Source organism: Mandrillus leucophaeus, unplaced genomic scaffold (assembly GCF_000951045.1).
Source record: "Mandrillus leucophaeus isolate KB7577 unplaced genomic scaffold, Mleu.le_1.0 Scaffold131, whole genome shotgun sequence".
Lineage (NCBI taxonomy): Eukaryota > Metazoa > Chordata > Mammalia > Primates > Cercopithecidae > Mandrillus > Mandrillus leucophaeus.
In genome coordinates, this window is record NW_012101266.1 from 5,676,622 (window position 1) to 5,701,169 (window position 24,548).

The 24,548-nt window shown below is 38.0% G+C and overlaps 1 protein-coding gene across 1 annotated transcript in view; it reads right to left on the reverse strand.

The window, feature by feature from the left end:
• LVRN (laeverin) overlaps window positions 1-24,548 on the reverse strand; it is an 84,921-nt gene that overhangs the window by 37,944 nt on the left and 22,429 nt on the right. Inside the window, exons 2-6 of the mRNA XM_011972865.1 lie at window positions 13,929-14,071; window positions 12,659-12,798; window positions 9,434-9,560; window positions 5,119-5,273; window positions 3,521-3,634 (exon numbers count right to left, since the gene is read on the reverse strand). Of these exons, the coding sequence (XP_011828255.1) occupies window positions 3,521-3,634; window positions 5,119-5,273; window positions 9,434-9,560; window positions 12,659-12,798; window positions 13,929-14,071 (679 nt within the window). The remainder of the gene's footprint in view (window positions 1-3,520; window positions 3,635-5,118; window positions 5,274-9,433; window positions 9,561-12,658; window positions 12,799-13,928; window positions 14,072-24,548) is intronic.

A 24,548-nucleotide genomic window follows, 5' to 3' on the forward strand; every position in this document is an offset into this window, starting at 1 on the left:
TGCACTCCAGTCTGGGCGACAGAGTGAGACTCCGTCTCAAAAAAACAACAAGAACAACGACAAAAAAACCACAGAATCTGGAGTTAAAGTGCCTGTGTACGAATCCTTCCTCCGTCCTTTAGGAGTTAGGTGACTCATCAAAGACCACCAACTTTATCTCTCTGAAACTCAGTTGCCATCTGAAAATGGGTAAAACAACAATGTCTTCAAAGGATTATTATGAGGACTAAATTAATTTTCATAATGTTACAAGCACAACAGATAGCAAATAGGACATGCTCCATAAGGGTTAACCACTGCGGTGATTACTTATCATTATTTTTACTATTATCCTTCAGAATTGTTCTGAGGATTGAATGAGATAATATAAATAATTCTATTTAAGTACATAAAACTAGCACCTAGTTAGTGGTAGTTGCCTCAACAGTACCTAGCAGATGCCATTATCATCTGTTGAATGACTGCATGAAACCCATTTTACAAATGAGGAAGTAAAGCTCAGAGGTGTTCATCTGCCTGCCTCAGCTTACCATCATAGTAAAGGCAGAGTAACATCTGATGGCTGCAGTGCCCATGTGTACCTTTTCCCTTCACCAAGTCTGCTGCTTTCTTAGATCAGGCAGCAGGAAGGTGGAGGAAAGTCAGCGAGTGGCAATGTCAGGGCTAGAGCTTCAGAGTTCCAGAAAGCCTTTGTCCTTAATGTTCTGACCCCTTGAGCATAATCCATTCATATCAGCTGAAACTAGACCTCGAAATAGAAAGAAATTGAAAATCTGTTTCTGCCTAAGGGTCTATGATTCTGTTACTCAATTTCAATCACATTATTAGATTAAAAGGAGGTTAAAGTTCTTGATCTCCAAAAATCTTTGAAAGGAAAGCTAAGCTTTTTAAGAACAAATAACGTGGCAATGTCCTGAATCGCCAGGATCTGACGCTTTCACTCAGCTCCACAAGCAACTAAGAGATATAGAAAAGAGTGACTAACAAACTAATGATAAAAAGAAATAATTAAAAGGTACAAAAAGAGACTAACATTGTAATCTTAGCTTCAAAAATACCAGGAAGATGTTTTTGGCAAGTTTTGCGAGATACTAATAAAACCTTAACCATTTTAGTTGTTATAAGAGGTAACTGAAATTGATGTTCATGATGTATTCTATCTACTTAAGAAAATAGAGTAAATTTCATTGTCTTACGGGAATTAAACTTTTTCCGTTATTAACTCTATCCACAGAGTTAACTTAGGACATATCCAACTGCTTTTGAAAGAAGTTAGAGATGGCACTAACCAAGAGTGAATAAAAGTTATGAAAGAGAGATAGAAATGATTTTGTAGGCATAGAGTAAGTGGAAAGGACTGTTGGAGACAGCTAAGACAATAAACACATACTATATGTAGATAAAGTATATATATGAAAAGAATTGTATATTGAAGACACACACACACCATTAGCTTCTTGAGGATAAGAACAATCCAGTGTGTTTTTGCCATAGAGCACAGTGGTTACAAGCATGGGCTTTGCAGTTGGCATGACCTGGAATTGAATCTCAGTTCTGACATTTAATAACTATGAGACCTTGAGCAACTTACTTAATGCTTCTATACCTCAGTTTCCTCATGTTTAAAATCGAAATAACAACAGCACTCATACGGTTGGTTTGAGGACTGAATAAGATGACGTATGTATAGTGCTCACACTGCCTGGCACTTAAGTTCTAAGTACTCATTGCATGGTAAATACAGTATTATTGTTGTTATCATCATGCTTGTCATCAGACTAGACCCAGATAGCTGGTTATAAAATCAGGCCTGTCCCGATTGGACAAATGACCTTGGGCAAGTCATTTAACCTTTCAGTACTTCAGTCTCCTGATCTATATAATGACATCCAAACTTTCCTCCAGGACAAGTAGGGCCTGTGCATAGTCCAGGGGGGAGGAAGAGAGAGGCGCTGCTGAGTGACTGGGCTGGGGGACTCTTATAGGATGTCTGTAAAGGGCGGGGAGGTGGCATGGAACTCGGGTGTTAAAAGACTGCACTACATCAGTGCCTGCCAGATCTGTGATTTCACAAACAGATAAAAAGAGATTTTTTAAAAGGTTTCTGTGGCACTAAGATAGGCTTGTCAACTTCTTTTTCCTGCCAAACTATCAACCAAAACAAGTACCATCTACCTACCGTCCATTATCAAGTTTCATAAAAGAAGGAAAGCTTACTTTCAGAATGAAATTGCTTCAGAATGAATAGATTTAGCCTGTAAAGAAGATCCAGCAAGTAGAGATAGCATTAAATATTAATAAACACTTTGAATGAGTGAAGGCAGGGAGGAGAAAAGAGGTCAATAATCCAGCCTTGGAACAACGGGAGCTGAGTTGAGACGGGGACCAGCAAAGAGGCAGGAAGGAGCAATCCTGAGGACCAGAGAGGTTACAGGAGACAGAAGAGAGGAGGGGAAGAAGATGCAAACCAAGAAAGGACCTCTGGTTTATAAAAGAAGTGAGGTTTATACCAAAAGATAACATTAAGTCTAAACATTTAGATAGTTAAATCAAATCAATTTGGTTTTTTCATGGCATTCTAAAAGCACTACATAATTACCCTAAATAAATTAAATATCAGAAGTAAAACCTACAGTTGAAAGAATTAGATTTGCACATGGATGTATTTATTTTTCAATATTACTATTTACTCAAATTAGCAAAACAATATCAGCAATAGTATTAAATATGAAGTATCATATTACTTATCATAAAAGCCATACACTACTGTTACAGTTGCTTTAAAATAAAGTCTAGGTTGGGCACGGTAGCTCACGCCTGTAATCCCACCCTCTTAGGAGGCCGATGCTGGTGGACCTTTGAGTCCAGGAGTTTGAGACCAGTCTGGGCAATATGGCGAAACCCCATCTCTACAAAAAAATACAAAAATTATCTGGGCATCGTGGCACACGCCTGTAGTCCCAGCTATTCGGAAGGCTGAGGTGGGAGAACTGCTTGAGTCCAGGAGGTCGAGACTGCAGTGAGTCAAGATCGCGCCACCACACTCCAGCTTGGGTGACAGAGCAAGACCCTGTCTCCAGCCTGGGTGACAGAGCAAGACCTAGATTATATATATATATAGTCCATATAGTAGGAATAAGAAATATATATAGTAGGAATAAGTGAAAATAATCTTAGGCAGTCATTTAAAATCTTTTTTAAAAAGATCTAATGATTTGTAGAAATGCTCAGGATTATGAAGTGGAAATACGAATAGGTAGAAATATGAAGTAGAATATGAGGTAAAAAAAGCAATATAAAATTTTATGTAATTCCCACTTTCAACAACATTTACAATAGATAAAAAGCCTGGAATTTTTTAAAAACATATATCAAAACGATAACACAAATTATTTTTGGTATTATAGGTAATTTATTATTTCTTGAATTTTCCTGTATTTTATACATTTTCAAGAATTAATATGCATTACTTCTATAATTAGGAGAAAAAATGTTAAATAAACTTAATAAACATACTTACTCTTGGGAGTTTAGGATTAAAGTAGTTAATTACTTCAAACTCAAAATAAGATGCAAAACCCTCCTTGAGCCAGATGTTGTTCCACCAATTCATGGTAACCAAGTTTCCAAACCACTTTTGGAAATGAGAAGAAAAAAGAGCTTTCTTAAATTTAATTTTTAAGTTATATTCATTGTAATTGCATGTTAAGTAAATGTAAGGTCAAAAGACATAATTAAAATTTATTTGTCATCGATAACAAAACTTGAAGACAGGATAGCAAAAAAACAAGTTGTTGTTTTCACATAAGAAGATATTAGTCATGCATTTCTCAGAAATATTCCATGTTCAGTGATTAAAAGCAATTTTTGTTTTAAAACCGCGATGTTTAAACATAAGGTCAGTTAGAATAGCATTTCTTAAACTGTCCACTTGGCCCAAAAGTTGTTTTTGGTTCCATAAAACAGAAGCCCTGAATGCTGACTTGCCACCTACTAATTCTAGTACCTTATACTCTAAATAGGCTGCAACTGGATTTTACTTTAAGCAGTTGTTTATATTTTAAGAACATAATTTGATCTGTGCCATGTACAAATCACTCAAGTAATCATATGTTCTGCAATATGGTTCAGCTGTAATTATTTTCTGTTTGAACTGAACAGGAAAAAAAAAAAAAACAAAAAAAAAACAGTGCCAAATGGATGATGAACAGGATTAGGAAAGAAAAACAATGATTTCCAAACTAACAAAGCCAAGGCCTGGTATTTAACCAAATTCTTATAACAGCTATAATTACTAATAGCCTGTATTGCAAAACAATGTGTCACTTAGGCTATCATTAAAAAAGGACACTTTGGGTGACTTAATAAAACTTGTGAATGTGTGTGTTTTACTGTGCACCAGGGTATTAGTCAATCCTAGTAAACCGCTCTTTTCCAAAACTTCTTATGGAGGCTCATTACTAAGATAACATCGTTGAGATTATTTCTTTCTTAACAGATTTGTATTAATGGAGCAGACACTGAAATGCAGATATGAAAATCTTCATCAGATTAAACAGCTAAACTTCTAAAATCCCAATGCAAAAGCAAATAGATCTGATTAAATGGATTGTCGTTTACACAACCATTGGGAATGCAGCTCAAGGGTTAATTATTGCCACCTTGCTAATGTATTACCTGCATCCATTTAACCTCTCTCCAACAACAGCAACAACAACTAGAAATTTATAACAATCTGCTGATGAAATGTGCATAGCTTTCAGTGATCCTTTTGAATAGCCCTTAGTTTAGGTGAAATGAAAATAAAATACTCCTGTGTCTGCATGGCTTACTTTTCCTGAAGAGGACTTTGCGGAGCAAAGTTAATTGTTGGATGTAAATACCCAGCCCTCAGACAAACTGTACAGTCTCCTTCCTATGATCTGTCACCAGTAGTTCAAATCCACCCTGAATCTGAGTTTTCCCCATTTTTACTCACTGTCATACTTTGTGATGTTTTTCTTTTTAAAATATGGTATTTTAAAAGATGGCAGGGTCTTATTGGGGTTTTTATGCTATTTTGGTAGCGCACCTGGAAAATAACTTCACGTGAAATAGAAAGAACATTTTACCACATGCCTGGTGTCCAATCTCGTGGGAGACAATGTAGGAGATCAGAATCTTTTTTTCTGTCAGTTGATCTTTTGGTTCCAACAACAATACTGATTCATCAAATATCATTAGTCCCCAGTTTTCCATTGCATGGTTGTCAAAACTAGGCAAGGCAATTATATCTAAGTGGATTTAAATGGAGGAGAATATAAAATAATATTTTCCAAAAAATGGGATTTTTAAAATATCTCAAAATGAAATCATAAAATTGCCAAAAAATACAAGAGAATATTTATAACCTGAAGGCAGAGAAAGCTTTTTAAAGACTAATGCCAAAGACAAAAGCCAGCAAATAAATTATTTTGACTATGTTAAAATAAAATATTCTTGATAAAGGACTTGTATTCAAATATACAAAGAATGCTTATAACTCAGCAGTAAGGAAACAAACAACCCAACTACAAAATGGCAAAAGATCTGAACATACACCTCACTAAAGAAGATATATAAATGGCAAATACACATATGAAAAGATGCTCAACATCAATTGTCATTAGAGAATTTTAAATTAAAACAATGAGATACTACCACACACCTACTCGAATGGCTAAAATCCAAAACACTGGCAACACCAAATGCGGATGAGGATGTGGAGCAACAGGGACTCTCATTCATTGCTTGTGGGGATGCAAAATGGTACAGTCACTATAAGTTGACCATAAGATCTGACAATTACATTCCTTGGAATTAACCCAAATGACCTGAAATCTTATGCCCACCCAAAAACCTGCACACAAATGTCTATAGAAGCTCTATTCATAATTGCTAAAAGTTGGAAGCAACCAAAATGCCCTTAAATAGGCTAATACATAAACAAACTACAGTACATCAATACAACAGAGTATTATTCAGTGATGAGAAACGATGGATCATGCTAGGAAAAGATATGGGAAATTTTAAGTGCATGTTGCTAAGTGAAAGAAGCTGGTCTGGGAAAGCTACATACTATGCAATTCCAACTATATGACATTCGGGAATAGGCAAAACTATAAAGATAATAGAAAGATTGGTGGTTGTCAGGGATTCAGGGGAAGCAGGGGAAGATAAATCAATGGAGCACAGGGGGTTTTTATGGCAGTGAAACTATTCTGTATGATACTGCAATTGTTGATACTGGTCATTATACACTTGCCAAAACCCATATTGCTGTACAATGCAAAAACTGAGCCATAAGATAAACTAGGGAGGTTAGTTAACAATAATGTTTCAATACTGTAGCAAGTATACCATACTAATGCAAGATGTTGACAACAGGAGAAAGGAGGGAGATGGAAGGAAAGAGAGAATATATGAGAACTCTGTTTTTTACACAATCTTCCTGTAAACCTAAAACTACTCTAAAAATAGTCTATTTATATTAAATACTTTAGCCAGGCCTGGTGGCTCATGTGCATAATCTCAGCACTTTGGGAGGGTGAGGCGGGCGGATCACTTGAGATCAGGAGTTCAAGACCAGCCTGGTCAACATGGTGAAACCCTGTCTCTACTAAAAATAGAAAAATTACCTAGGCATGGTGGTGCGCACCTGTAATCCCAGCTACTGGGGAGGCCGAGGCAGGAGAATCACTTGAACTTGGGGGACGGAGGTGTCAGTGAGGGGAGATTGCGCCACTGCACTCCAGGCTGGGTGATAGAGTCAGATGCCGTCTCAAAAAATGAATAAATAAAAATAAATATTTTAGTTCACCAAAATACACTATAAACAAATTTGAAAGGCAAAGAATAATATAGGGAAAAATACTTAAAGCATATACCACAAACAATTAGACAACTTTTTAATATTTAAAGAACTCTGAGAAAACAGAGAAAAAACCAAACGTGAACAATGCACCAAAGAAATACTTCAAACAGCCAAAAATCTTATTTAAAATGGTCATCATTAATCATCAAAAATCAAAAATTAAGATGATTTATCTTTAAAATACATAGGAGTCTAATAATTAATATGTGTAGGTATAGGAAATTTGGCACATAGCCTACAAGTAAAGTGTCAACTGGCACAATAATAACCCAAACACCTAGCTCTATCAGTCACTATAATATTTTGATATTCAGTCCAACTTTTGACTTGAGAGTGAATTAAAATGATAGCAACATGAGAAAAAATACTGTTCTGTATAAGGGATACATGAACACCATTCATATAATCTTAGATTCTAAAGTTTAGAATTCATTGAGCAAGCTACAAGAAAATAAGCTAAAAGAACAACACAGAAGAAATAAACCAAATTGTTTTTCACCCAACTCACTGATGGTAAGGGTATGGCATATGCGGGAAATGCTGGTAGGGGAGGCATTTGTTTTGTTTTGTTTGTGACTCAGCAAAGAGTTAAAGCAATTAGGAAACATTAGTTATCTTTCTCCTAAAAACCCAGTAATAGAGGAACTCTTTATTTTAATCACCTATCAATAAAAATAAGGTTTTGATTGAGTGCCTCCTATGAGCGCTCATAGGGTAACATCAGTTGAGATGCTATGAAGGTTACAAAGAAAGTATCAAATGTATCCCTGATGTCCAGGAATTAATAATCTGGTCAGAATTTAAGTGGAATTACTGAACTAATCTCATATATTTATTTCCTCCATCCCCCAAAAAGTTTGCTGTTGACCACCTGACTGCCATGGGTTCTAGAGACACAAAGAAAAAGACCCTTCAGATCCTAACTCCAAGATCTAATGAGGGAGATAATTAAAACACAATTGGTCAAGAGTTCAAATGGAGGAATACGCAGGATGCTGTGGAAGTGTGAGAAAAGAAGTCAGGGAAGGCTTCCTGGATGAGGAGGCACTGAGTTGAGAAACAGAATTGAATTAAGCAGTGGATAGAAGGCATTTCAGGATGTGCAAACTGCATGTGAAAGAGCCTGGTGGAGACAAGAGGAAGGTGAACACATAGGAGTGAGCAGAGACAGTGCTAGAGCATCCTTTCCACTCAGGAACTGCCAAAAGCCCTGAGAGGTTGGTAAGAGAAGCACCTTTAGAAAGACATGGTACTGACTTCGGACTTAACCCTCAGGGCAATGGGAGGTCACACAGAGGTTTTAAAGAGAACAGTAACATGATCAGATTTTCTCTGGAAAGATCCTTCTGGTTTCATATGAAGGATGGCTTGGAGGGAATATGGAGAAGCTATGAGAGTACAGCTGTTGTGGAGATGATGATGAAAACTAGGGAGAACCAAGGGGACAGTAAGAAGTGAATGGATGGAGGGATGGATGTAGGGGATGATAAGGCGACTAATTAGATCGAGGGTGTGCTTCAAGGGAACAGGGTGTCAAGGATGACTCTGGACTTCTCATCTAAATAAATACAAATAGAACTTTTCTTGCCAAGACAAGGGGCATCTTGGGAGCTTCAAGCCCCAGAAATGCCAGGAGCTTAGTCTCCATGCCTGAGCTCCTGCTGCGTCCAAATCCCTGAATTATAGGTGTTACCTCCAGGATTTCTGTATGGGCCAAGGGTGGTTTCCATCCCTTCATTCCCCATTCCTCCTTAGCCAGAATGCTCAAGCTGCAGAGACCCTGACTTCCTGGGGTTCAGAAGGCTCAAGCTCCCAAATATTTACTCCCCACCTTCTTCCACTATCTGCCAGTATAGGCAGAGCATACTTTTTTCGAGTCTTCAACTAACGTGTCAGAGGAACAAAATACATTACGTGATACTTTCAATTTAGAGAGAAAAAACATTGAACAACTTTCTGAGCTGAGTGACTCATACAATTTTAAGGACATACCACATAGATCTATGAAAGGTTAAATATTTACTTATTTTCTTAAGGATCATATTATATTCACATATCATTCCAATTTTATACAATGAAAATTCACAGTTGGGACCACTAAGTCCTAATTCAGTGATTCACAGCTAATGGATATTTTTAAAAGTACAACTTAGAAAAGGGAACTGAAGTAACTTCTGAAAGCCCACTAGCTAAAGTGATCCAGACACAGCATTGCAAACTTGCAGTATGAGAGAAAACGCCTGAACACGAAAGAGAAAGCAGGGTCTAGAGGATGGGAGGCTTCCATTGAGTAGCCAGGAGAGACCTAAAAAGTCTGAGAGCTCCCCAGCAGCTGCTGAGCACATGACTCTGTACAGAGAAAGAACCGGCGGGCCTCTGTGTGTTTCAGAAGGTGTAAGACATAGGTCAGGAGGCTAAGTCCAAAACAGCAGCTAAATGGTGACAGTGGATCCTTATGGGTTTGTCTGTGTATCTTGAGGCCTCAACCAAGGGCCCAAATAACAGGAAACCAAATGCACTGAAAGGAAAAGATTACCTCACCTGCTTTTGGAAGAGAGTAACTGATATTAAACAAATCCTCCAGAAAAGAGAAGGTGGGACCTGTGATGTTCAAGGCAAAGTCTACACTTCCATTTGCAATGGCATCTTTCCGGGCCCAGATACGTATCTAAATCAAAACAGTTAAGCAGTGATTAGGAAAACCAGTAGTGATTTTGTAAAGAGGTAGTCTGCTTGCTCCAATTCCCTGCTGCTGAGTCAAAGTCTTACCTTTTCAGAAGAAGCTACACAATAAAATGTTTGCATGCCTACATGTCCTGAGAAAACCTCTGAAGGCTGTTCACTAAGTTATGAACAGTGATTCCCCCGAAAGCGTATTTCAATCTTTGACAATAGCATGTACAATCTGGAATCATAAAACAACCCTTGGAATGTGTCGTACCACCATCTATCCCTACAGTAAGTGTAGATTCTATAGGCATCTTGTGCACTTTAGGCCCTTGCTTCCCATTTTAGGATATATTACTAATGATCCAAAACAGAATTGCACTGTGAGTGGAGGTTATATAGTATGGTACATATTAAGCATATTTAAATCATGCCAATTTAAAATGGTTTGGCAGTTACAACATTAATAGTCCTACTTTACTTTCAAAATTTGAAATAAGGTTAATTCTCCTAATTTAAAAAAGTTCATCAAATGTCTCATAATTTTAAAGCTGTCGAAGCAAGTAAATTATAATTCTTTTGTTCTTCTATTGCAAAATGACACTTCCACTTTAGCAAGGAAAAGGAAATCTCTGCCATGTTTTGTCCGTTTTGTGTGACCACTCTATTGTTTGGGTAATTGGAGCTTATTTCTGTGATTTTTGGTAAGTAATATCCTATTGTTTTAACATTAATTTTTCCTGTAAATTGAAAGTATTATAAACTCTACAAAAACAAAAGGTAGGCAATTTTTAATAAAATTGCCAGCATTAATGTTAAAGAACATGCATAAAACTTAAAGATCTTGGAATGAAAGTTACCAAGTGAGATAATTAAAATATTCGCCCTGTTGTGAATGCAGTTAATTTAAGAAAGAACGCTCTGCGAAACGTTAGAGAAAATACTAAGGAAACGAAAGAATCACAGTATTTACAGATTTGTGCCCTCCAAGAACATATTCGTCTTACTGTGCTTTTATTTCTGCTTAAAAGTATTTCTAGAATTATGTAAATTCTGAACTACTTACATGTTTCTTATGTTTATTCTCATGCCACACGTGAACCACACTTTCCATTTCACAAAATCTTTATCTGTTACTTAATGAGAAATTTGTAAACGGGTTGGACTCTATTCCAAGTGTTTATTTTTGTTCCTCTGCAGAGTGTGTAACGGACTCATTAACTTTGTAAAGCTGAGCTGTAGCCAAATGTTCACATTCCACTGATAGACTCATGCCAAACTTCAGTGTGCTGGCTAAGAACATGACTTTCTTAGGCATGCTGCATTTCCTTGTTGCTTCTATGGCAGCTGGCATCCTTTCCGGGGTGATTCTTTCACCGATAAATAGATATCATCCCTCTACAAGAATTGCTGACTGTGTGGCAGCACTTACCACAACAAGGCACTTGAGATAATGGAAGCCGAGGAATCACCTTTGGTCTGTCATTATCTATGGGAGCCATGGGGCCCATTCCTCCTTGCCAAACTAAAAGCACATGCTTCCAAATCATGCCTGAGCAGATTTAACAATATGAGCCATGCACGTTTAACTTGGCCAGTGTTATATCTGTAGATGACAAGGATCTACTAGTAATTATTCAATAGGAAAATCAAACTGGAGCCAACAGCTTAGGAAGATAACAAGCTGTCATTTGCATCTAACACAGTATTATTAATTCATTAAGTTAGGAGGAGCTTTGGGAATTGCTCAGCCAACACAATATTATTAATTCATCACTAGGTTAGGAGTTGTAAAGGAGGAGTAGCTTTGAGTGATTCTCCCCTGATGAGGGACTTAGCTCACCCACAGCTTCCTTTTCTCCACATGTCAACGGTGCAAACCTGGAAGATCTAGGGCCCAGGAGAGTATGTTAGCGAGCTACAGGGCCTGATTTTTCTCAGTTCGATGAAGTCTATGTGTCTAGAAAGAACTGGGCCTAAGGCCCACTGTGATAGGGAGTGAACCAGTATATAAAGCACTGCCAGTATAACCTCCATATTTTCCTAAAGGATTATTATAAAGGGGGTAATTGGGTGAAAACCAGCTGTTTCAGGACAGAGTGGCAACTTTACACAACTCAGACACAGCGTTGCATGCTCCAGAACTGAAGAATATGGCAGTTCAGCTTCTGGATAGGTATAGGGACAAGCGTGACTTTATTTAAAATGCTAATCCACTATGTAACTTCTGACTAACCTTGAGTCTAAGAGTGCCTCTAAATGTCTAGTTAAGGTGTTAACTCATTATGTAGAAACACCTATTCATAGTAAGTTTCCTTCAAAACCACCTTTGTTGTTCTGGAAATCATAGGCTGTGATGTGGCCAACTACACATTTCTTCCAGAGCATGTATGCTTTTTCCCGAAGATATAAGCCCTGGGTCTGGGGAATTGCACAGCAAAGATCTACTTGTCTTGCAGCCAGTCAAGACCATGCTTCTGTCTTTAAGTGCCCCTAATAAAACATCCCAAACCAACAAACTAGATTTGTCTGCCTCCTTCCTCAGTCTCTCAGCTGCTTCTGCATTTGGGTGTCGTTTTGTTATATGGCCCTTTCACAGAACAACAGGGATAATATTTTAACCTGCATGCACCATTTCAGCCATAGCAGTTGTTCCTGGCTGGTGTCTGTTTTGATTGGTTGATGCCCAGCCACGCTGGTTGCTGTTTTGAATATCACCCAAGCTTCAAGACTCCATTAACCCTGGGATAAGTACACATCACACACTAAACCCAAACATCAAGGTGCCAGTGCAGCAGTGCTCCCCATTCTCTCCTGTCTTCTGCAAAAGCAGAAACACATGGGGAAGAGGGGGCACAGACCTTGCTTTGAGGAGTGGGTTTAATATGGAGTCTTTCCATGAAAACCTATCCAAAGAATGGCAATAGGAAATGTTATGTCCCATTCTGCAAAGTCACACTAAGAACTTTTACAGGACTTGGGAGAGAGAACTAGGAATCGATTTGGGATATGCAGGCATAACTACTAGATACAGAAAAGAATAGATGAATAATCTGCAGCCAGTACACTCTCCCTTACCAAAGAATCTTCCTCACTCACCTCCTTGCCCCTTTCTGTTCTGTTGACATGGTCATAGTCGCATATAACAAATGCAACTAAGTAAGTTGGCATGTGGGGAGTAGTGGAAAAGGTAGTAACAGTCCATTTGCTTCCATTCACATCTTCTTTTACAGACTGACCTAGAGAAATTTATTTTAGTTCAAATCACAGCAAATCTAAGCAATAACATGTCTTTGAAATAATTTGTCAAGTCAATTGTCACCCAGCTACTCCTTTCCAGCTATTCCTCATAGTCTAGCAGTTCAGATTTCTCCACCTACTCCTAAGCTGTCCAAAACTACATTAGGAAAATCTCAGAACAGCATCTTGGGCCTGAATCAGCATTTCGAATAATATGGGCTTGATTGAGGGCCAAATCCATGAGCACTATAAGCTTAGTCCCCAATCTGCCTCCTTTCTCTCCCACCTAATTCTATTGTTTTCTAGTCCAGCCAATTTCTCACAACAGTTAATCTAGAGCTGCCCAGGCCCCATGGTAGGTCAACAAGGTGCAATTCTACTACTCTCAGGTTTCAACTAAGACTTTAGTGGAAGCAATCTGGGGCCTTTAAAGCTGAAATCACAAACTCAAATGCCTACAAGGGCCAGGCACCTGAAGTGAAATGGGTTGGTGTACGCTAATAGGGAGTGGTGAGGATCATCTGAGAAGAGGCTGCAGGAGGCAGCCAACCTCCTGCTGGAGACAGTAAGACTTGTCCACCTGGGAACCTGCCTTTAGATGACAATTGTGGATGCTAAATTCCCTTTCAACTAACTTAAAGCCTCTTCTCAAATGTAACTGATCACTGCCACGTAAGAGCTGTAGGTCCAGTGTTGTTAGAACTTCTAAGTTTTCACATTTAAATTTTTATGTAAAATCTCTGGATATTTTAAAGTTGGAAACTGATTTAACAAAAAGAAAAAAAGGCACATGAGCCAAATGAAACACAGCTGTGCACCAGATTCAGTCTAAGCCCACCAGCTTGTTATCACTAATGATCAACAGTTGAAGCCCAAACGAAGAGGCAGACAGACTGCCTATATATAAGAACAGTATAAAATCCGCAGCTTCTAATACGAAAGGAATCAGGATTTACCATCTCTAAGATGTGGATGCTGACACATACCCCCAGGTGACTGCTCTACCTAATTATAGTAGACCGTAATTGTAACACACCATGATACACTGCCTGAAAAAGCTACTGGTGTAAATGTGATTACAAAACTTATACAGACAGACAGCTAGATATAGACAGAAAGCATTACTTACCTAGCTTTGGCATGTTGGAAAGGGCCACATAACTTGGATGATGAATAATTGTAATATTAAAAGTTGCCTTCAGAGCTGGCTCATCAAAACAAGGGAAAACATACCTGGCAAATGTTGGTTCCAGCTGGGATGCTAACAGGGCCCTGAAATACATTTTGGGGAAATTTTTATTTATTTTTATCTCAACCCAGTGGAATAAAAAAAAATGTTGAGATGATGGTTTGTAAGTTAGACTGGTGTGTTAGAGGAAATTTCCTCTCATCTTCCTCACTGCCCACCCCATCACACCAACACACTCCAATTATCATGGCACCTTAGAATTCTCCTAAGACCTAAATACAAGCACACTCTTTACTTTTCAACCACAAAATAGTATTTGCTTTATTACGTTGTAAACCTTTAAAACCTTTTACAAACAGAATAGAAACAAATATAGCAAATATGCAACACCAGTCTTTTGAGAACCAGGTCTTTATAATGCTAGGAGTACTTCTTTGAGAATGGTCCATTGCTTTCATCTTCCACTAAAGTAAAAGTCAGTGGAAGAATGTCTACATTTTTTTCTTTTTCTCACATGCCTCCTCTTCTTTCTAGCTAAAAACTTACAAAAAGTTTCATTTTGGACACCCTTGGGAGTAAACAATATGGGTACATGCTGATTGAACAAAACAACTTTCCATTATATATGGGTAAATGTATCAAACCCCTACTGATTGTTCCTCTATCTCCATGGCAAAATGCAAAGAGTGACATTATCCCACCACACAAAATACAAAGAGTGACATAATCCCACCACACACTGGTGACTCACAGGGAAAAACTTAGGGACAAGAATACCCTGAGCAGACAAGAAGATGTCAGGTATACCCTCTGCTACCACTGCCTGAGTCTGATGACAGCATAGGTCCCAGCAAACAACTTCCTTCTCAAAACAACCAAACACACACACACACACACACACACACACACACACACACACACAAACCCTGCAGTCTCATTATCCCATTTGTGAAGACTTGTTTACCTGGGAACCTGTCTTTAGATGACAACTGTGGATGCTAAATTCCTTTTTCAACTAAGGTCCTGAGACTTAAAGTCTCTGATACATTTGTTTTTGCATCAGGCCCAATTCTTGAATAAATAAAAGGTGAATTCAACAAAGATATCTCAAGAGTATATGCCATCCATTACTTACCCTTGTGATCCCTCCTTCACCATCATAAGGCTGCTGCTCGCATAAAAATTCACACAGCTTTAGGAAGGACACGCAGGACAGTTGGCACATGCAAACACCTCTCAGTCAGCTATTTTGAGGTGTCATAACCTCATTGTATTGACAAAAACAATAATTTATAGTAAGGCCTGTTTGGCTTATTTGCTCTTGCCCACATCATTATATGCTTACTTGCATAGACTGGACGGAGCCCTGTGGGCTCTGACATCAGCTACTTTCACTGCAAGACCGTACTCCACTCCATCTACTACCAACTGAGAAATCCTGGACAGTACATAATCTTGTTAAGTCCCAGTTTCTCCACCTAGAAAATAATGATCCTATTTACCTTGTACTGCTGTTTGAGCTTTTAAATTATTGGTAATTAAATTTACCAATAAATCCCCTTTGAATTCTCCTATGTCCCTTCCAATCTCATAAATCATTCTTGATACAGATGAACTATAGAAGAATTCAAAGAGGGATAAGTTACAGGATGGAATGGAGGTTCGGAAATCACTAGTTTCAGATGCATCTTTAAATGTCCCAGGGTTAGGGAAGGTGGGAATGGTTAATGGGTACCAAAAGAAAAACAGAAAGAATGAATAATAACTAGTATTTAATAGCACAACAGGGTGACTATAGTCAAAATAATTTAATTGTACTTTAAAAATGAACTAGAGTGTAATTAGTTTGTCACATAAAGGATAAATGCTTGAGGGGATAGATACCCCATTCTCCATGATGTGATTATTATGCATTCCATGCCTACATCGAAGTATCTCATGTACCCCCACACATATATATAACTACTATTATACCTACAAAAATTAAAAATTGAAAAAAAATGTTCTAGGGGCTACAGCTGACCACAGGTTAAACATGAGTTATATTTGTCTCCCCAGTAAATTTGAAACTGCTAGAAATCAGAGGTTATGTATCTTTTTCTTCTGTATGAGTTGCCAGAAATCTGGGTTCACAGCAATTGTATAAGTATCTGTTTAGCCAAGAACTAATATAAAATAAAAGCAGCATGATATCAGCATATGCAAAAGAATATAAAGTACTTTGGCAGAGTTTGTTATACTGGCATTTGTTTTATGGTTTTAGTTACTGTCTGTAAGGGGATGGGACAAAGTAGAGAAAATTCAAGCCATTGACAATATAGTGGAAAGGACAGGCATGAACAGGAAATTCAGCCACCTGGGTTCTTGCTTGGAATCTGTAAAGGCTGTTGTGTAACTTTGGGAAAGTTGCTTAATATACCACTTAAATTTTCTATAAAATGTAGATGATCTCTAAGGCCACTCAGAACCCTAAAACTGTGATTCTAAGAGAGATTAAGATATCCAGTAAGATGGAAAAAGAGCCCATGAGTCATCTAAAGTTGGGAGAAACAACCCCCTTCCAGGTTCATGCATGGCCTTCAGGAGGTCTTTGAGCCCTCTGAAATTATAGGATATTTCGTACAACTGGTGGCATATTAAAAAATATATGCTTATGTATTTTTTAAAAGCCAACAAATGCCTATTGTCTTTGTAACAGAAACTATAGGAGGTAAAGCTTGATCATACGTTCTCAGCTGCCATGACCTCACAAAGCTTATGAATCTCAAAAAGGTTGCAAGGTGGGGAGCGGAGAGAAAATTAGACTGTTTAAGGAAGTGGGAAACTTTATTTTACAGATTCCAAAAGTGAACCTGGAGCTTTTTAAAAGCAGGTGGAGATGCTAGCTTAAAGAGTCACCACTTTAGCAAATCAAACATCAAGCAAGCATCTTCCAATTCCATGATTCAGGTCTCCAAATAAGTAAAATAAAGTCTCTCAAATTTAATTCAACTATTTCCCTCCCTAGTTTGATGCAAACAAACAAAAAGTTAGGGGAAAATCCCTACAACACACAGTCTCTGGCTCTCAACCTTAACTGCAGAAGTCAGGTCTAACCAGCAGCACATATGATCTAATTATGCCACCTCTGGGAACCTCACAGTGGTGTTTCCTTCCCTTTTCTCTGTGCTTTAGACTCAAGCAACCCTCTAAAGATATTCTGACCTCAGAAAATAGAACCATCCACCAGCCTCTCCTCCCTTCAAATCTCACTGAAACATGCTATTATGGTGTCCATTAAGTCTGTGTTTAGAATGGTCAGCTGGTGAGGGAGTTAATTTTGGAGAATTTGTCTCCTTGTGGGTCAGTATTGCAGAGCAAATTTACTGCCCTCTTGTCTAGAAAGAGAATCATGGACTCACTGTTTTCTCGTGCTGGAAGTGGATCATGGACTCACTGGTTTCTTTGTAGTCAAGAACCCCATGACACCCTTGGAGAATAAATCTACTACCACATTAAAAAAATCTACTACATCCATTCAGTAAGCTATTTCATTCCAAATTATTTTACGAACTTTGTATGCCTACAGCTCCAGTTAACAGGTGCTGAATAGCATAGTTGGACAAGTGTTAAATAAAACTCTTAGGAAAGTTGTCCTCCCACACAGTTTTTTTTACACAATAACACACTCAGAAATCAAAATGTTTAGTAGAGCCAGATGTTACACTTACTGGACTGTGTAACATCCAGTGAACCACATCCATGTGGTTCAAGGGTTGGCTTATGAATCATGTTCGTTTATTACTTGTGTAATAGAATCTGAAAACTGAAGTTTTCACCAGGCAACAAAACATAATAGATGTAAAATTCCACAGAAAGGTGCCAAAAGATGTTATGAAGATTTTCAAAATAAATGGCCTTGAGAACCTGGGTTTTCCTGTTGGGCTTCTCAGCTACATGAGCGCTACAGAAGAAGGGTCAGAGAATGGAGACAAAAGAGATCATAGAAGATATCTCTTGATGGATGGGAGGGGTAAGCATTATTTTGCCAAGCTTTCCATGCTCTCAGGGAGTTGGGAGGAGGGGCAACCTTCTAACTGGGCTTGGAGGAGAGAATCCCTCAGAGAGCAGTGAAAGTGTTTCCTCAGGCTGAGAGGCTTAGAAGCCCAACTTACTTTTGAGAAAGATGAAGTTGACAGTATGGCCAAGGTCTAACTCCTACCAGGTGGGGATCTAAAAGGCATGAGAATGGCTGACTTCTTTGGAGTGCTGCTGCCCTGGGACTCATGCCAGTCTCAGGCCAGGGATGCATGAGTGTTCCTTGCAAGAGCTGTGTCCCCTACCACACAAAGTGAGCCAGTATGGGGACTGTCTTGGGTTAGTCCAATACAGCCACCTGGAGGAGTCTGGAGGAGCTTTGAGATATGCTGCTCGGTGTCTATGGGCTAAGGAAGGAGTCATGATGACTATCAGAACAAAGAAATAGGGGAAGTTGCTGAGTCAAGGAAATCGTAGAAAAAAAGAGGGAAAATAATGAATAATCCAGGAAAATGACATCTCAAGGGGGAAATGCATCTGTAAGACCAGAATGAGAAAAAATGACAACAGTGCCAGCTCAAGTAAGAAGTCCTATGCATCACCTCTCCCTGTCACCCCAGCCCCATGGACCCCCATGGAATCAAAATAGCAGCTATCAAGACAGGCAAAGAACAGTAGAAACATGAGGTAAAGAAAAGAAGGACTACCACCCTCTACCTTACTGCAGACTTCCATCCTAAAAACCAGCCCAAGAGTAGGGAGTGGAGAATGGGAGAAAACTTATTTGTGACTTCGCTACTGTAGATCACCTGTCACCTAAGAATAAGCAGGAACTTATAGGCTGCTGGGGTCCTCATGCAGAGCAGAAAAGTTACCCCATGGACTAAATTTCCCACTGTAAAACGACAACAGAAAAACAAAGTTGTGTTTTTACTATTCTATAAGCTGTGCTTTTTCAATATGCTAGCTATACCCATTTTCAAAAGACACAGGATCTGAATCTTTGCTGTGCAAAACCATGTCCCAGAGAGAACTGCTCAGCCACATGAAATATGTGGGTTTGACACTTTTATAGGATAATGAAATGACATTTTCCTCTGTGACATCAGCATCATGTGTCTGGCACTTGAGGTCTCCAACCTTGTTTTGAGACTTACAAATTCTTTTCCTAATACTGCTCAAATTTCTCTCTTGTATGTCATACCCTAATCACCATGCCAGATTTCCTAGCATAAACTGCAACTGCAAGGAAGTCTTTCTATTCTCTGTTCACTCTGTCTATACCTGCACAAATTTATTGATTTTAATCATGCTGCTTTCACCTTTATTTGGCACCACAAAATATCCTAATTTTCACCAGCTATTTCACACTTTCCTTATTTGATCTTGATCTTTCTATTTTCATTTCTTTAAATATCTTTCAGTTCCTTCTTTTCTTTAATCAAGGGAATGCTAGACTCAAAAATGCAAGAAGTATTCTGGAAATCTTTGAACAAAAATGGGATTATATGAGTTCTCTTACTAAATTTCAAAAGTGAAGAGACCTTAAAGAGTCCCACCATCTTAATTTACAGATGTGAAAACTGACTCCCCACGAGTTTATGCAACTGATTAGACAGCCAGCAAGCGCACAGTGGTACCAGAATCAAGGCTCCAGCTCCCAAGCCTGGGGTCCTTTCCAATGCATTGCCTGCTTTGAAGTACATAATGTAATAATACTAAAACTAAACTAAACTAAGATGTCATGAAGATGACTAGAGATTAACTTTATAATTAATAGCATTCCCAAATCTAAAGATAATGAGACTTCTGTTTGCCACTACAAGGGAGTAACATAGGCTCAAATCAGCCTTCTGCTGAAAACAGTTTTCAAACCTGACAAAATATATAAAACAACTATTTCAGACATAAGATAACCAGAAGCACAGGACTGTGATCCTCAAGAGAAGAGAAACAAACAAGGCAAAGGCTCCAATTACCCTGTTTTTCTGCCTTGAAGCAGTTTCTAAACTGCAGCACAGGAAACAGAAACTGAAACAATTCAGTAGTCTCACTGAGTTGAAGAGACAGACGTTAGAGTTCAGGGACACCTAGACAGCTAGAATTTGCAGAGTAGAGTATAAGAGAAGAGGTAACTATGCAGAGAAAGACTTCCAGAAATCTGCATAAGATTCCCCTCAAATCTTTGGTCAAATATTAATCATCATGAGGTCAGGCAAAGAGAAGCTGTTGGGGAAAGAATACGTACCAGGGAAGGGTAAGCTGAACACTTCCCAGAGTTCACATACTGTTTGGAGTTGGTGGAATTTTCTCAAGCCAGAGTATTGAAATCTTCAGAATATATAGATTATTCAACAGAGGGAGTCCAGATGGGTGATGCCTGAGTAGTGACCTAAAGTAGCCCTAGAGTAAAGTCTTCTTTAGAGTCATTCTCAAAGAGCTTAAAAACACGACTCAAGAGAATCAAACAAGGATCTACAGGATCACCAAGTAACTTCAGTTACTATACAAAAGGGCCAGCATTCTCTAAGCAATATAACCAAATCCAGCATCAACAACATAAAAGTTTAAATGTCAGGCATTCGATAAAAAATGAGAAAATACCCAAACATTTGGAAAACAAATAATGCAGTTCTAATAACACAGGAGTCAAAGATGAAATCAAAATGGAAATTAGAAAGTATTCTGAACTACCGAAAAAAAAAAAAAAAGAAACAACATAACATCATTTGTGGCATGGCATTAAAGCAATAGTTAGGGGGGAAATTTATCATATTAAATGCCTATATGAGAAATAAAAGGGTATTAAAGTAATGAGTTTGTGTCAACCATAATACAGAACAAGTAAAAATAAAGGCCAAAGTAAGAAGAAAGGGGATAATAAAGATCAAAATATAAATCGTTGAAATAAAAAACAGCAAATCAATAGAGAAAATCAATGAAGCCAAAAACTGATTCTACAAGAAGATTAGTAAAATAGATACATCTTGACACAAGTCCTACAACAGCACTGTCAGGTAGTGCAGAGCTGGTCAGATGCACTTACTCTCATCTAACCAAAAAGTAGGAGCCAATGCCATTACCTGGGTTGTTGCTACCTGGTGAAGCTCAACAGTATCCTGAGCACCAGAGAGGAGGTTGGCAGAGGAACTGAATCAAAGAGGTTGTGAAGGATATAGGGGTGGCAGAAGTGGCACCGAAGAGACCCCTCTATATCCCTGGAGGCTGTAGCCGTTAGTCACTGGGAGCCACTGCTCTGTTTCAGATTGAAGAACGACTTAGTTGGTGCAGTGATCAGTCATGGTGGGTCAAAAATGAAGGATAGCCAAAGCACAACAAACATCAAAATCCAAATCATAAAAGGACCTCTGGAATCATTAGTCAACATTTTTGGCAGCAAGGCGATGCAAACAAAAGCAAAAGTAGTAATAGATAAATGTGTTTTTTAAAAAAGCAAATTACAATTCAGAACGCAGAATTGATTTATCACCAATTGAGAAAACCTTTTACAAAGAGTCAACAACAAGTTCAATGTCCCAAGTGCAAGTAGACAACTGGAGGAAGGAAAATTTTAATATAGTGTGTGATGACTTGAAAAATGATAAGAAACGTCCTATCCCCAATTCTACTTGCACATTTGATGATGCCTTTCAATGTTATTCTGAAGTTATGGAAAACATTAAAAAGGCAGGTTTTCAAAAACCAACACCTATTCAGTCACAGACATGGCCAACTGCTCTGCAAGGAAAAGATCTGAGAGTGGTATCCCAAACTAGGACAGGAAAGACATTATGCTATTCAATGCCTGGATATATTCATCTGGACTTCCAACACATAGAGGAAAAAGGAATAGACCTGCATATTAATCCTTATGCCTACTCAGGAGCTAACTCTTTAAGTGGAAGCTGAGTGATGCAATAAAAGTTTAGAAGTATTTGTGTATATGGTGGTGGAGATGGAGACAAAGAAATAGAAGACCTTAGGAAAGGTGTTGATATCATAATTGCAACTCCTAAAAGACTGAATGATCTGCAAATGAATAACTTTGTCAGCCTGCGAAGCATAACCTACTTGATTTTAGATGAAGCAGACAAGATGCTGGACATGGGGTTTGAACCCAAGACAATGAAGATTTTGTTAGATGTGCACCCAGATAGGCAGAATATTATGACCAGGCAACTTGGTCATCTTCAGTTCATTGACTCATACAATCTTATTTGAAAGAGCCCATGCTTGTCTGTGCTGGTACACTGGATCTGGTTGCCATAAGTTTAGTGAAGCAAATATAATGATCACCACAGAGGAAGAAAAATGAATTTATATCTAAAGTTTTCTAGACAGTATTTCACCCAGAGACAAAGTGATTGTCTTCATTTCCCAAAAGGCAGTTGCAGATCATTTATCAAGTGACCTAATACTTGGAAATGTATCAGTAGAGTCTCTGCATGGTGATAGAGAACAGAGAGATTGGTTGGGAGAGAGCATTGGATAATTTTAAAATAGGTCAAGTGAACATTAATTGCTACTGACATAGCCTCCTGAGGTCTTGATGTCCATGATATTACAGATATATATAATTACAATTTTCCATGGAACACTGAAGAATATGTACACTAAATAGGGTGCACAGGAAGAGCCGGAAGGACTGGAGTGTCAATTACACCTGTGACTAGAAATGATTTGAGGGTTGCCACCCAATTGATTAATATTTTAGAAACAGCAAACCAGAGTGTTCCAAAGGAGTTAGCATCAATGGCTGAGAGACACGAGGCACATCAACAACTAAAAAGGAAATGGGAAGACTTCAAGGAAGGCCCAAGAAGTTTTATTAAGATCTTTTGTTGAAAAGTGTTACTAGCTTACCAGATGTAAAACTTTAATAACACATATAACTTCAAATGCCTGCTTTCTTAAACTAGGCTTCATTAGTGTTTATACTGCAATCGGTATTACCTCTAAGAGTTTTTAACATAATAAATTGTTAGGTGTTACTCTTTTACTACTACCTAAAGTCTAGTGAATGTATCTTTAGAGTTGGTAGGTGTATAGATTGGTATAACCTCCTATGAACAACTTGGTAATGTATAAATTACAAATACATAGGCCTTTTGATCTGGCAATTTCTTTTCTATGAATGCATTCTATAAGTATGTCTAAAATATTTGTATATCAAAAGACTAACTGAAATGTCTAGAAAGGGACTAGATGAAGTGTTAAAAGCAAAGAACTTTCTACTATGATGGTGGACTGAGTTAAAACAGGAAACTTTACCTCCTACTTCAAACTCAACAGAAATGCTAGATGAAGTATTTTTGAAAAAGGTGTTCCCAAAGCTGGGTTATGAATGGGGGCTTATTATATTCTGTATATGTTTAAAGAATTTTCCATAATAAAAAGTCCATATTTACCAGCCTGAAAAAAGATAAATCTCAAGGCAGACCAAATAAAATTATTGAATATTAGAAGCAGAAGAAACCTATGAAAACTGAAGAAACTGGTTAGACAACTAGTAAGTGTTAGAGTGGTACTAGATAAGGGCTCCAGCTCCCAAAGAGAGAAGACACAAATTTCCAATATCAGGAATAAAAGAGGTGATGTCACTACAGAGTTTATAGATGTTTAAAATAATGAAATATTTTGAACAATTTTGTAGGTATACATTTGGCAACTTTGATTAAATGGATGAGTTCCTAGAAAGAGACTAACTACCTTAGTATACTAATGAAGAAATAGATAACCTAAATAGCCCTGTATCTATTAAATAAATTTAACTTATAGTTAAAGACCATCCCACAAAGAATTTCCAGGCCCAGGTAGCCTCATGCGTTACATTCAATCAGATGGTTAATGAAGAAATATTACCAATTTTATATAAATCCTTTCTGAAAATCAAGGAAAAGGGAGTACTTCTGAATGCAGTATTTGAAGCCAGTGTTACTTTGACATCAAAATCGGACAAATATATTGCAAGAAAACTACAACTACAAGTCAATAAGTCTCATGAACATAGAGCAAAAATTCTAAGCAAAATTTTAGCAAATCAAATCTAATAATATATAAAAAGGCTAATGCATCAAGAACAACTGGAATTTATTTCAAGAATTCAAGGTAGACTGGGTGCAGTGGCTCATGCCTGTAATTCCAACACTTTGGGAGGCCAAGGGAGATGGATTGCTTGAGCTCAGGAGTTTGAGACCAGCCAGGGCAACATGGCAAAACCCTATCCCTACTAAAAATACAAAAAATTAGGTAGGCATGGCAGCATGTGCCTGTAGTCTCAGCTACTCAGGAGGCTGAGGTAGGAGAATCACCTGAGCCCTGGAAGTCAAGGCTGCAGTGAGCTGTGATTGCACCAACGCACTCCAGCCTGGGTACCAGAAGTGAGACACTGAAAAAAAAAAAAAAAAAAAATGGAAGGCTAGTTTATCATTAGAAAATCAAATTAATTTACCATATTAACAAATTAAGTGATAAAAACTATATAATTATCTCAAAAGATGCAGAATACACATTTGAAAAAATATGACATCCATTCCTGATCAC